The sequence below is a fragment of the Pseudopipra pipra genome, chromosome 4 (genome assembly GCF_036250125.1).
Source record: "Pseudopipra pipra isolate bDixPip1 chromosome 4, bDixPip1.hap1, whole genome shotgun sequence".
In the NCBI taxonomy this organism is placed as follows: Eukaryota; Metazoa; Chordata; class Aves; order Passeriformes; family Pipridae; genus Pseudopipra; species Pseudopipra pipra.
Window position 1 is genome coordinate 60,695,999 of NC_087552.1, and position 12,621 is coordinate 60,708,619.

General features: G+C 37.3%; 1 protein-coding gene across 4 annotated transcripts in view; it reads left to right on the plus strand.

The window, feature by feature from the left end:
- FBXL5 (F-box and leucine rich repeat protein 5) overlaps positions 1-12,621 on the plus strand; it is a 66,916-nt gene that overhangs the window by 36,366 nt on the left and 17,929 nt on the right. For all 4 annotated transcript variants that reach the window (XM_064653205.1, XM_064653204.1, XM_064653201.1 and 1 more), the window contains exons 2-5: positions 7,147-7,362; positions 9,064-9,159; positions 9,939-10,122; positions 12,271-12,453. In XM_064653205.1, the coding sequence (XP_064509275.1) occupies positions 7,228-7,362; positions 9,064-9,159; positions 9,939-10,122; positions 12,271-12,453 (598 nt within the window). In that variant the 5' untranslated portion in view covers positions 7,147-7,227. The remainder of the gene's footprint in view (positions 1-7,146; positions 7,363-9,063; positions 9,160-9,938; positions 10,123-12,270; positions 12,454-12,621) is intronic.

Consider the following 12,621-nt stretch of genomic DNA (forward strand, 5'->3'; position numbering starts at 1 on the left):
CCTTTTCCACTGTTTTTTCAAATGGGCGTATGTTGATTTAGAAATTCATAGTATTTGGTTATTCCCATAGCATTGAGCACCTTCCTTCACCTATGTTTAGAATGAACAAACAACTACTTTGGATGATTAGTCCCAGTAAGTCTGTAAACTGTAGGCTATGCTATCATTGCAGGCAGAAGATGGAAGAAAATTCCTTCCTCGATGGAAGGAAATTAAACCTCCTCATTGGCATCCAGAAATAGGTGAGCAATTTATTGTCCATGTCTCTGTTTCATCAGAGACTCTACGAGTTATCTTTCCATCTTAGCTTCTGGATGCTGAATAGTTCAGTAAATTTTTGTCATGACTATTGGGAAGTGACAGCTTTGAACTATTTTTTTTATGAAGAAGAATATTTTGAAGATGAATCTGGAAGTGACAATGCGTTTTAAATATCTACATTTTAAAATAAATGCATTTTAACTAGAGTGTCAGAGGAGGTCTGAAATGGGGGATAACAGTGGTAAAACTTGTTTGGAGTTTAAGTGAAGCTCTTCAAACCTACAGGGCGATTTCACTCCGTTTATCAGGACGCTTTTAGTTCTTGTTGCCACCTCAAACCTCACCATTGCTTCAATGTAACAAAACACCTATTTTGTCTTACCTGTCAGATGCTTCCCTTTTGTATCTTTTTTGCCTTCCTAAGAAGAACCTGACGGTATTTTCTTATGCCAGACATAGTAGCAGTTTTATTTCCCAGTATTTGCTTATCAGCTATTTTGCCCTTGAATAGTAGGAAAAAAGTTTTCTTTTCACCTTTTGGATATCACTCTGATCTTTTGTCCTCTCTCCCAGCCTGTTCTGGAGAGCAGTAACAACCCACCTTTGCCCTTCTCTGCTTTAAGCAACAATGATTTATTGTCTCATATTCTGTGGCAAAAAAAAAAAAAAAAAAGAAACTGATTTAATCTAAAAATCCAGGCACTGTAATTAGTGTGTATCAGTCTTAGTAGAGGTTTTATGCAGCTATCCTAGAATATGCTTTAACTGATTAAATAGTGTAAGTTGTAATTCTTGAGAGACTTGGCTTCTTGCTTTTGCAGTTAGTGCCAAGATGAATTAAGCTGGAGAGGGGAATTTTTCCAGTGCCCTCCTTTTGATTGTGTTAGGAAATTGCAGTGAGACTGGTGCAGAGGGACAAAGGCATTTTTACTGTGGTTGTAGTTTGTGTGTTTGTGCAGTGGGAGAGTGGGGAGGAGCCTTGAGACTGCTGTTATTTCACTCATGGGACTTCAGGTATGTCCTGACAGAAGGACAGAAGACCAGGTCTTTCTGGGAACCTGTAGCCTTGAGGATATAAGACAGGAAAGAAGTCTTCTACGGCATCTAGAATGATGTGACACAGCTAAGTAACAGCATCATTGCAGGTGTTCATCATGCTTTCATTCAAGGCCCTTGTAGTTCATATTCTTACTAGATTTTTCTTTAATTATTTTTTTAAATGTTTTTAAATTATATTTTTAAATGTTTTTAAATTATGTCTGCAGACCTGGTAACAGCCTGTGTCCCTCCATCCCTGGTAAACCTCTGCTTGTGGAAACCACATGGTGGAGTAGGCTTAGGTGATTTTACCAGTGCTTCCTGAGTTGTGCTTTTCCTGTGGTCCCCAGGGGGATCTGACACTCGCAGCAATTGCATCACTGAAAATCTTGGTGCAGTCAGTCCCATGTTGTTATTTATATCTCTTTGTGAAAAGCTCTTCGTGATTCAAAAACGGATCTACGGACATTCATTAGACAAAATTGACGTGTATGTAGTGCAAGATACTGATGTGAAAGACACCAATAAAAATGGAAATGAAAAAATGGAAAATAAAAATGGAGATACCTGTAGGGTTTTTCACATCCATTGTACTCTTATGCTTGGCGTTTGTCAGCTTGACCTTAGCCTTTCAAAATAGAGAGAGTACAAGATTTTACCTTCTGTGTTGCCAATGCTCTTTGAAAAACAAAATAATTTTGTCTGCCTGAATCTTTGAGTTAATACAGTGTTTGTTGTTTGGTTTTGGTTTGGGTTTTTTTGGTTTTTTTTTTTGAGACACTATTTCAAGGTTTTAGTTATGCTGCAAAACAACTGACAAGATTACACAGAGGACAGGATTGTGTAGGGAAGACAACAATGGACAGAAGGGCACTTGAAAGTTCTGAATTTCTTGTTGAGTTCTGCCAGATTCTGTCCTACCTGCCTAATTAATTACTATTATTTTGAGTTGACCCACAGCCAAGAAAAGCACCCAGGGTAGAAAACTGTATTTCTCCTCTGATTTAAGGCTTCAAACATATGAACAGCTGGAGCATGAAGCAGCCAATTTTCTTACTGTTCACCTCATATACCTCTACATAGAGTAAGCCAAGGAGAGGTGACACTGGGACAGTCATCTTTTTTGCTAGGCTGTCTCTGCACCCTAGTTCTTCCTTGGGGACCATGTAAACCGAACTTCTTGTGGATTCCTAAAAGACATTGCCTGTAGTTGGGTGTTACTAGTGCACTGACCAGGTGAAAAAACAAATCTGCAAAAAGGCACAACGTTTTACTGGATCAGTACAACACATGGGTTTGTCTTGCAGCTGCATGATTGCTAGCACACACTCCAGGAAAGCAGCAGGAATGTACAGCTAGAAGCAGGGGCAGGGCTGCTGCTTCTGTGTTTCCTCCTCCACCCCCACACCCTAATTTTCAGCAGATTAAGTATAACATGAAACCACATGCTCTTGGTATTGACACAGGCACACCTTGTTGTGGTCTTTGTTCCTCCATTTTCTTGTGCATAAAATTGAGGTAATATCTCTGCAGAGTCCAGATTTCTGTCCTTTGACTTTTAATGCTGTTGCATATGTGAAGTGATAATACCTAAAAATGTAAGAGTGAAAAGTTGTAGCTGAACTAGTAATGCTGCTTCTTTTTTCCTGGTGCTGTTCTAAAAATAATTTTTTTCATAGAATCATAGAATAGAATCATCAAATATGCTGAATTGGAAGGGACCCATGAGGAACATCGAGTCCAGCTCTTGGCCCTACCCAGGACACCACAAGAATTACAACATGTGCCTGAGAGTGTTGTTCAGAAACTTCTTGAACTCAGACAGATTTGGTGCTGTGACCACTTCCCTGGGGAGCCTGTTCCAGTGCCCAACCACCTTCTGAGTGAAAAACTTTTTCTGATATTTATCCTAATATCTTTTTTCTTTTAACCAAAATGATTTGATGGCTCCAAAATGAAAAAGATTTTACTATTTTTTAAATTAGTTTTAAATCTGCTGAGTTAACTAGTGGTAGAAATCTAGTCTACATTGATCATCAGACATATTGTGTCTTTTATTTCACATCTAGTGGCTATCAACTGGTTGTGTAAGTCTTAATGTGGTTACACATAGAAAGCAGAATATATAGGAATTTGACCTGTCAAAAATGTTACTTGTGATGATACATGAAAAAGAACAACAATTGATCAAAAAGATCAGGAAGAAAAAATATTTTCAATTTTTTTTAGATTCCAGACTGAATTTTTAGCGTTAGTGGTTGTTCAGAATTTGCAGGTGCTGGTGGTGAAAACCTTAATTTGAAAGAAAGCTGTTTGTGAATTTGTAGCCGCGTTAAACTTTTTACCTTGAGTAAACTACCTTGAGTAGTTATTCGATTTTAAATTTGTGAAATCTCTGAGGAGAGTGGAAAAATCAATTTTCCCTCTCCTGTTCTTTTCCTCATAATTTTGTTGTTTTTCAGCTTGTAGTTGGGAATAGAGGGATACTGGGAAAGTTAGAACACACTATAGACTTTGCTTACTGCTGTGCAAGTCTGATAAGAGCAGCTTACTTTTTCTTTAGTCCTGTTTGCTGATTTCTCCTTCAGTCGGTTCATAATATGCTTGGATATTTTTAAGGAAGGAGCAAACCTTTTTCACTCATTAAATATATTTTTGGCATAGTTATTAGGAAAAAAACTGTTTCAGTTTACTCACTGTAAGCTAACATTACTGGAAAATTAATTTTCTTCTTCTAAGACGACATTTTTCCATATTGGCACATGTGTAAAACACTCCCAGAAACCAAGTAAATACTGGGTTTTATTTGGAGATTTAATTAGCAGTCTTGAGCTTCCCTATTTATTCACAGCATCGTGGGTGTAGAAACATCTCTGTCTCCATTGGACAGAAAGTTTCATTTTTTTAATTAAAGCACTAAAGCCACAAAGGAGATGCAGGAGTTGAATGTAGAGTTTCTTTCAGTTGAGTGTTGTGAACATGAAGCACTGTATAAATAACAATTACTGTTAGTATTGCCAGTATTGGTATCTTGTTCTTGAAGCACAAAAATTTAGTATCTTAGAGTATGGAAAGATGTGTGTTTGCTACAACTCTGTACATTCATCTTGAGCATGTTAATGGCTCTGTTGTAGTCCAGTGACTTGGACACTCACCTAAAACTGGCATATGATTGTCTGAGCTACAAAGAGTTTTCAAGCATAGCTATGCTTTAGTTGCATCATTTATTTTATTTTAATAAGGATTTAATAAAAAAGTTAATACTGAATTTAAAAGCCCCTGGCTACTTCTAGACTATACTTGCATCGGCCAGAGGTCTCTGAAGTGTTTAAAACAGACTTTGCAATGCAAAGGGCTGAATGTTGTTTGGCCAGTTGCTCGTGCTGTTAGGATTATGAACAATTCTTAAATTTCAGGAGTCACCAGAACTGTTGCTCTTGTTGTACTGCTCCTCAATTAGAGTTTGCATTCCAAACATAAAACAAGTTGCGCTGTAATGTTCAGCTGTTTAAATGTAATGTCTTCAAAAGCCCAGAAAACTCCCAGGTATCTGTAACACCTGTGGCTCTGATCATTGGTTTAGTGTGGTGTATTTTAAGGCTGTTCAGGGCTCACATGCACTGCGCTTTATATTTTTGATGAGTCAACAAATACCCATAGTAGAGTCCATTTCCACCCCCTTGCCATTCTCTGTCTGAGTTCGGGGGGTGGTGGTTTTCTTCTCGCACTGCTAAACTCCTGCACTAGTTTTCCTTGTGTAGAGCTGATGAAAAGTGGATCTCGGAATGGAGCAGCTGCTGTCTGTTAATAGTCTTGGTCCCCCATCATAAGACTTCATCAGCCTGGTAATGAAATTACAGGTCTGACCGAGTGACTTTGTTGCTAGGCTACCTGTCCTCTGAAAAGCCAGTTCTCAGCTTTGGCTGGCCTTTTTAATACAATGACTTCTGATTCAAGTATAGTCATTAAACTTCAATATCTTCTCCATAGTTCTTCATCAATTGGATATCTGCTGGAAGCCTCAGTAGCAGAGGTGAATATACAAGTGTTTCATGTTACAGTGACTTCTATAACAGTATATTTGTAACAGATGTTCTTAAATTGCATGCACAAAGGGATTCTTAATTTATTTCAGATTTGTGGATGATAAGGTAGGTTCAGCAGAAAATTTTGAGTCTTAAAAAGACTTTGAGTCAGGAAGATGAGAAGGTATTTTTTTATCAGGACCAATTTTATGAATTAATTTTTTTTTTAAAGCCAACCACAAAATACAGTAGATTTGTGTAACCTTCCTGTTATCCACTACAGTCTTGTTTACGTTTTAAGTCAATCAAAATACCAAGCGTTTGGGAGCAAATGGGATTCTTGGGGGGAAAAGGGTCTTTGGGTTGCTGTGGATCCTTATGGGTAGAATGAACTATTTTGACACAGTCCTTAATCAAAAGAAATGCTACATGAGAAAACACACTTCTTTATTGAGGTCTGATTCACAAATGGTGGGAGGTAAGGAGGCTGTCCTGGAGAGTTGCTTCTGTGCCCATCTCCTGTGCTTGCTCAGGCTTCTGCTTTTCAGCATGGAAAGTCGAGCCTTCAGTTTTGTCTGGTACCACTACTCTGTGTATTGCGTTCTCTGAGCTTAGTATAGGATAGAATTGTCTTTGGAGCCAAGATCTTTTCCTGTTAGTGATATGTGCATAACAATGTGTACCTCAAATCCTAACACAGCGTGTTACAAACATCAGTTTTTTTCTGACCCGCCAGTAGTTGCTCTATTGGGGAAAAAACCCAACAAAAAACCCTCTTAATTGTGCATTATTTTCTTTCTCTTCTGAAGCTAAGTAATTTTGTTTTTCCATAATGAGTCATTTTGCTCATATGTACAGCATGTAATGTACAGTATGTACAGCTGACTTGGAGTTGCATAAGAGCTTGGCAGGTGTCCAGTGTGTTTCATTTGCATTGCTGGTGGTTGCCAGGAAGTGGCAATGCAATGTCACAATGAGTAAGTACATTTAGGGTTTTTTAAATGAAAAAAAGTTTTACATATCTCAGTTTGTATTTTTTTTTTATGTAAGTACTGTGTATGAACATGTATCTCTCAGATGCCCATTTCTTGTTAAACCTTGAGATTCCAGAGCCTTTGTAAACTAAGGCACTGCTGACTATTCCAGTGGCTTGTTTTGTGAATTAAATTAAAAACTTTTTACTTTTAGAATGCCTTCTCTTGTATACTGCTGTGGGCTATGATTCTTGAAGCTGGACATGGATTAAAACGTAAGAATGGAAGAAACCCAGTTTTTCTAAAGTCACCAGAGGAAAATGCAGTTTGAAAACGTATTGTTGCCAATGGTGACTGTAGACATGTAAAAATAACACTACTGTGTTACCTAGAACTTTGTACTGTCTTGATTTGTTGGTTTTTGGCCCATGGGAAACTTTCAACAGTTAGTGTAGTTTGTATTTGGTGGTAGGACTCAATATTCCTTGTAGATAATACATCCCTAAAGGTAGACACAGGGATTTGTTAATGGCTTCTTGGTCCAGACTAAAATGCAGATCTGGGAGAGGGGCTCAGACTTTCAGTAACCTGCTGGGCTGAGGAGATTGCATTGATTCCTGCCCGGAAATCTTTCTACATTTGTTTACCTCAGTGTTTCACAAGATTGGCTTATGTTGCTTAAATACAACTTTGATTTTACTGGCTTCTGTTTATGTAAAAAACTGAAGGTGTTCAGCTTTTATAAGTAATGAAAGCAGCAAATCACTGGAGCTAATAACTGTTCTAAGGATTTAACTTGAGTTTGACATGATTTTCGTTGTTTTTTAATGAGCTTTTCTTTCTTCCAGCTTTCCAAGACCAACTTCTCCAACAACAATGATTTTCGGGCTCTGCTGCAGTCTCTTTATGCCACATTCAAGGAGTTTAAAATGCACGAGCAGATTGAAAATGAGTGTATCATTGGTTTGCTTCAGCAGCGTAGCCGGACAGTGTACAATGTGCACTCGGACAACAAACTCTCAGAGATGCTTAGCCTCTTTGAGAAAGGGTTAAAGAATGTGAAGGTAAGTAGACTAGGAGAAGGATTTGTGCCCTAAGGGAATCATGCTGTGATTACATATTAGTTTGCCTCAATTCTTAATATTCTCAACAACTAAACTAAGGAGGAAGAAGAAACATTTATAGTTTCTTGATACTTCCCAGTCTGAAACACAAACTCTTTTGCCGTTCATCACAATTACTAAATCTCTAGTAAAAACTCTTTTCAGAGATGTATTTTGTGACAGATAGCCATCACTGCATAATTGGAGGTGTTTTGGAGAGACAATGTGGAAATTCAAATATAAAGACTACTCTGCTAACTGGTCAAAAAAATTTCTGGCTATAGAAATAATGTTTTTTATTAGTTTGTTAGGAAACCTCAAGTATCCTTTTTTTGGTGGTACATAGTGTTGTATTATTGTCACAAATGGAGATGATTCCCAGACTTAAAAAAAAAGCAGCATTGTTTGTTCTGTGAGTCATGTACTCCTTCCAGTAATTTCTAGCTCAGTAATGCTGTTATGTGCCAGTCCTCTAAAAACTTTAAATATTATTTCTCCAGCTGGCTTTTTTGACAGTGACTGAAGGTTAAGCTCTTCTCCAGTAGAATCCTACTTTAATTCTACCATGTCTTTCCCCTGGGATAGCCAGCTCAGCAGCCCCTTCCTGTACTGTAAGAACTGTAGTCTCCAGTAGTAATTTAAGATCTCTTTTTACATTTCTAGTATGTGTGGTCTGAATTTTCAGTAAGATAAATACTAAATATGCAGTTGATTGATTTCATTTTCCCATATAAGATTTATCTTGTTTCCATTAATGAATCAGAAAATGAAGGAAAGGGAAAGAGAAGGGAAATTTAACGCTTGGCTTTGTGTTACACCTTCTCTAATAGGATGCAAGTTACTTGACTTCTTAAGTGTACAAAATCAGATTTCTTATATGTGAACTATTCAACTATTTTTAGGGTGTGACTAGTTCAATTTAAACTGATGACTTAAGCTTTTCTCTGTAATAGTCAGGGTTCTTGATGTTGTAGAAGTTTGAAAAGAAAAACTTACAGCATTTACTGTAAAAGTTACAAGGAACTTCAATATGTTGCAATTACTGGGCAGACTTCAGAGCCAACTTCTCATTACTGTCACAGAGAACAAGCTAACAAACTGATAGATGAGGTTGGTCTAACTTAAGTGTTTAAAAATCAGTTACTTTATTTAAGAGTTCTTTCAATTTCCAAAGTAAATGTCTATACATGTCTGACTGTAAATTCCAATTATAGTTTGGAAGGTAGAATTTTAGAGTAACTAATGTAAAATGTATTCAGTTAAAAGGTGAAGTGGAACTTCATCCTAAAATGTGTCCCAGAATAATTCTTATGCAAACTATGCAAATACTTAAATTAGTCAGTTTGAACTTTGTGTGAGACTGTGAGATTGGCATATTTCAGTCTTTACTGTGAAGTAAAAATGGGATTAGACAAATGAATCCATATATGCTAACAAAATAAATTGGAACCAGGCAGGAAGGGAATACTTTGCTCTGCCTATTAAGGGTCCAGTACGGACTGTCAGCTTCATAAGCAATCACATTCTTAACATGAAATAGAGCAAACATGCTGCATGCACAGGGAAGGCATAATGGGCTTTCCTTGGAAACTAGTTTATTTGACAGTTCAGTCCTTCAGTGGATGAGATTGGACAATCATTAAATCTTTGCTTTCTTCTCAGAATGAATATGAACAGCTAAACTATGCGAAACAGCTGAAGGAGAGGTTGGAAGCCTTTACCAGGGATTTCCTTCCTCATATGAAAGAGGAAGAGGAGGTAGGTAAAAATTTTCCTCAGATTTGGTGATCTTCTTTGGGGTTTGGAATGACTGAATAGAGACAAAGGGCTTAGAGGTTCTTTTTTTTCGATTCTCTGTTTTTGTTGCTATGCTAATTTGCATTTAGGACTATGGTGTCATTGTAAGTTCCCTGACTGGAAAGTGACACATTCTGAAACCATGAATGTGTTGAAAGTTTATGATGAAATCCTGATTGTTTAAAAAACTGATAACAGAAGTCCACTGTTATCAGTTTGTTTGCAGCAAGTAGTTATTTAAAGGGATGTGTAGCAAAACTTGATTGAAAAAAGAGAGGTCCTGTAAACCAGTGCTTCATGACTCAAATTGGCACTCCCAAACAGCCTCTGACCTATATTTGAAACACAGACTAGTATTGCCAGTCTGATGATTTATGGGTATCCAAAAACTGGGAAACATCTTCTTCCAAAGTCTGTCCAAGGGAAGTCTTTTCTCATGTTTTCCTTCCTTCCTGCTTTGCCTTCCGAGTGAGTACTCAATAAGTTACATAGGTTGAGCAGCTTTAATCACTTCCCTTTTCTATGGGGAAACAGGTGAACAGCTTGTCTGATACTGTGCAGTTATATGTTGGCAAACAAAGGGTTGGAATTCAGAACTTCCGTGGTCCTGTCCTTAGCTTCACTTAATGTATGACATGTTTTACTTTGAGAGAATTGAAATTGGACATTTTGTGTTGCTAGGTCTGTGTAATGTTATGTCTGTCAGCACCATATTTTTTTCCCTTTTTCCTTTCCTTTAGGTTTTTCAGCCAATGTTGATGGAATACTTTACTTATGAAGAACTAAAAGATATTAAGAAGAAAGTAATTGCACAGCACTGCTCACAGAAAGAGGCTGCAGAATTCAAAGGGTTTAGTAAGTGGAATCAAGCAGAAGAGCTTCAGAAGGTCTTCAAGTATTCTGTGGACGAGAAGGCAGATCAAGGTGAAGCATCTAATTAAAGTAATTTTCAAAGTGCAGTTTTTATCTAAAAAACCCACACCCATGACATAGCTAAAGTTATGTATGGGTAGATAGAATAGTTCTTATATGGGCATTTCTTCACACCAGTTTTGAAACTTCAGGAACTTTACTGTTTGATACAGGCTTCTTGGCAGGTTGTTGTGTAGATAGTACTTCACTGTTTATCTGTTCTCTGCCTTCTTATGCTCCCTTCCCTCCCATGCTAATATTTGGTACAATAAACAGACAGAAATTATAATTAGCTTCTAATTTTACGCTTCCATTGAAATTATATTTTCTATTTGCAGACCCTGCATTTCATTCCTGGAGTTCAGGATAGCTTTGTAAGCTTTTCTGTTGATGGTTTAATGACGCAGAATTGTTAGCCAAGTAACAATATTTCAAATTAAAAACAACTCACCTTCCCAACTCCATTACCTAACTTCCCTGGGCCTCTCAGGAATCATTAAGAAACTGGAGTAATGCAAGGGAATGAATCTGTGAAACATATGAATAGGTCAGATGAAATGTGTGTTCTGAAAGTGGGTATTTATTTTGCATTCATCTCTAACTACCTTTTCTGGTGAAACTTAGAGTAAATGGATAACTACCAAAGTACACTTCAGGCTTGTTTTATGACTGCTGAATCAGTCTAAGTTGTTGGTATTTACAGTCTTCGCTCTTAACAAAGAAGAGTTAATGCCCCAAAGAAAGGGGAATTAGTGTACCAAAAGTGTAATACTGAGATGTGAGACTGGTAAGTAGAGCAAGCTGTCATGAACTGTGTGTGGTGTTGATAAGATGTGCTGTTCTCTTTAGAAAAAATGTGAAAAATTACTCTGTAATGAGATTTTTTTTGATGAAACTTGACTTCTGTGAACTACTCAACTGGTCATTTTCTGCCCTCCAGGTGAAGCCTTCAGAAAAGATCATGGTCCATTCTGTGAAATACTGTTGAGTCTTAACAGATGAATGTGACAGAAGTAGCCCTATGGCATTACTTGCTGTTAAGTCTAGCTGGAATAGTGGTTTGGGGACAGTAGTAATTCTGCAAAGGTTGTGTTTTAGAGGAGAGTACGTCTCTTGCATTCATTTTTTTAAAAAGGGAAGAAAATAACACAGCTTGCATTCTTGTACAGGTTTAAACTGCTTTTTCATGCAAAATTCTCTGTAATTTACCTGCAGCAACACACTAGGTGTACAAATAAATATTGATTCACCAAGTGAAACTGTATTTAATTTCCAAAGTAGCAATAGCTTTTTGTGGGATAAAGTTTACATTATGCTTTCTTTTGAAGCTTCTTTGCAAAAAGAAATTTGATGCTTGTAAAGTCTTAGGTACTCTAAAAGTAAGACTGTTAATTTTTGAAACTTGCTATTTCTAAGGACTCCTGAAAACTCTTTTAGAAATATTTTTCTCAAGGAAATTGTCCTGAAACAAAACATTAAAAATCTCTTAAAATGACAAAAAAACTCAGTAAGCAAAGCTGTGAATTTGTTACTTTACATAGTTTTCAGCTCTCTTTGTACTATGATGCTAAGGGAACTATTGGAAATGGTTCCTTCTGCTGTTACTACACTGAAGTAATAATTACAGTGGTCAGAGATAAAATATGAGACAGCTGCAAAGAGTTGAGCATGGACTTCTGTCTGTGTCCTAGTTGAGAGGTTGAGTGCTTTCAGTGGGAGTGGTCCCAGCTGATAGGTTCCATGTGCTGGTACTGTTTCCTGGGAATGTGGCAAACCAGGTACATGTATCATCTGTGACTGAAGGCATTTTTTTTTTTAAAGCATTTAACTTATAGTAGGTACTGCTTTTATCTTCCTGTAGCTGAGTAGCAGCAATTTACTTTTGTCCGGTGGTTTTTTGGAACCCTTGGGAGGTCTCAGTTGGAATAAATGAGCCGGTTGAGAAAGCGGCAAACAGAAAATTGAGCTATTGTTGCTGTTCAAGGTGTTATTAGAGTGAAAGCTCTTTAAAGCTAAACTGATACTTATCTTTTACCGAACAATTGATAAAAATTTTTAGACACTCTTTTTTTGATTGTCGTAGTCAAAATGTGAGTTCCACTACTGTTATTTAAAGCTATGAGGCTGTGCATCACTTAACACACACTTTCTATATTTCAGAAACTGAAGTAACAGGGCACACCACAAATATTACTAATCTCCCTCCTGAAGTAATGGTGACCATTTTCAGTTACCTTAACCCCCAAGAGTTATGTCAGTGTAGTCAAGTAAGCACTGAATGGTCACAGTTGGCTAAAACTGGATCTCTCTGGAAACACCTTTACCCTGTTCGCTGGGCCAGAGGTAAGTTAAATTTAATTCTTTTGAAAGCACATCAATTATCAGCATTTCGCAGTCTACAAGGAGTATTTTAGAATAGGCTGTCACGTACAACGAGCCTGACAGCTGAGCATGCTGGGTGTACCTTTCTGACAAGGATGGTGTCCTGAAACTTGATTAAATGTTAAAAAT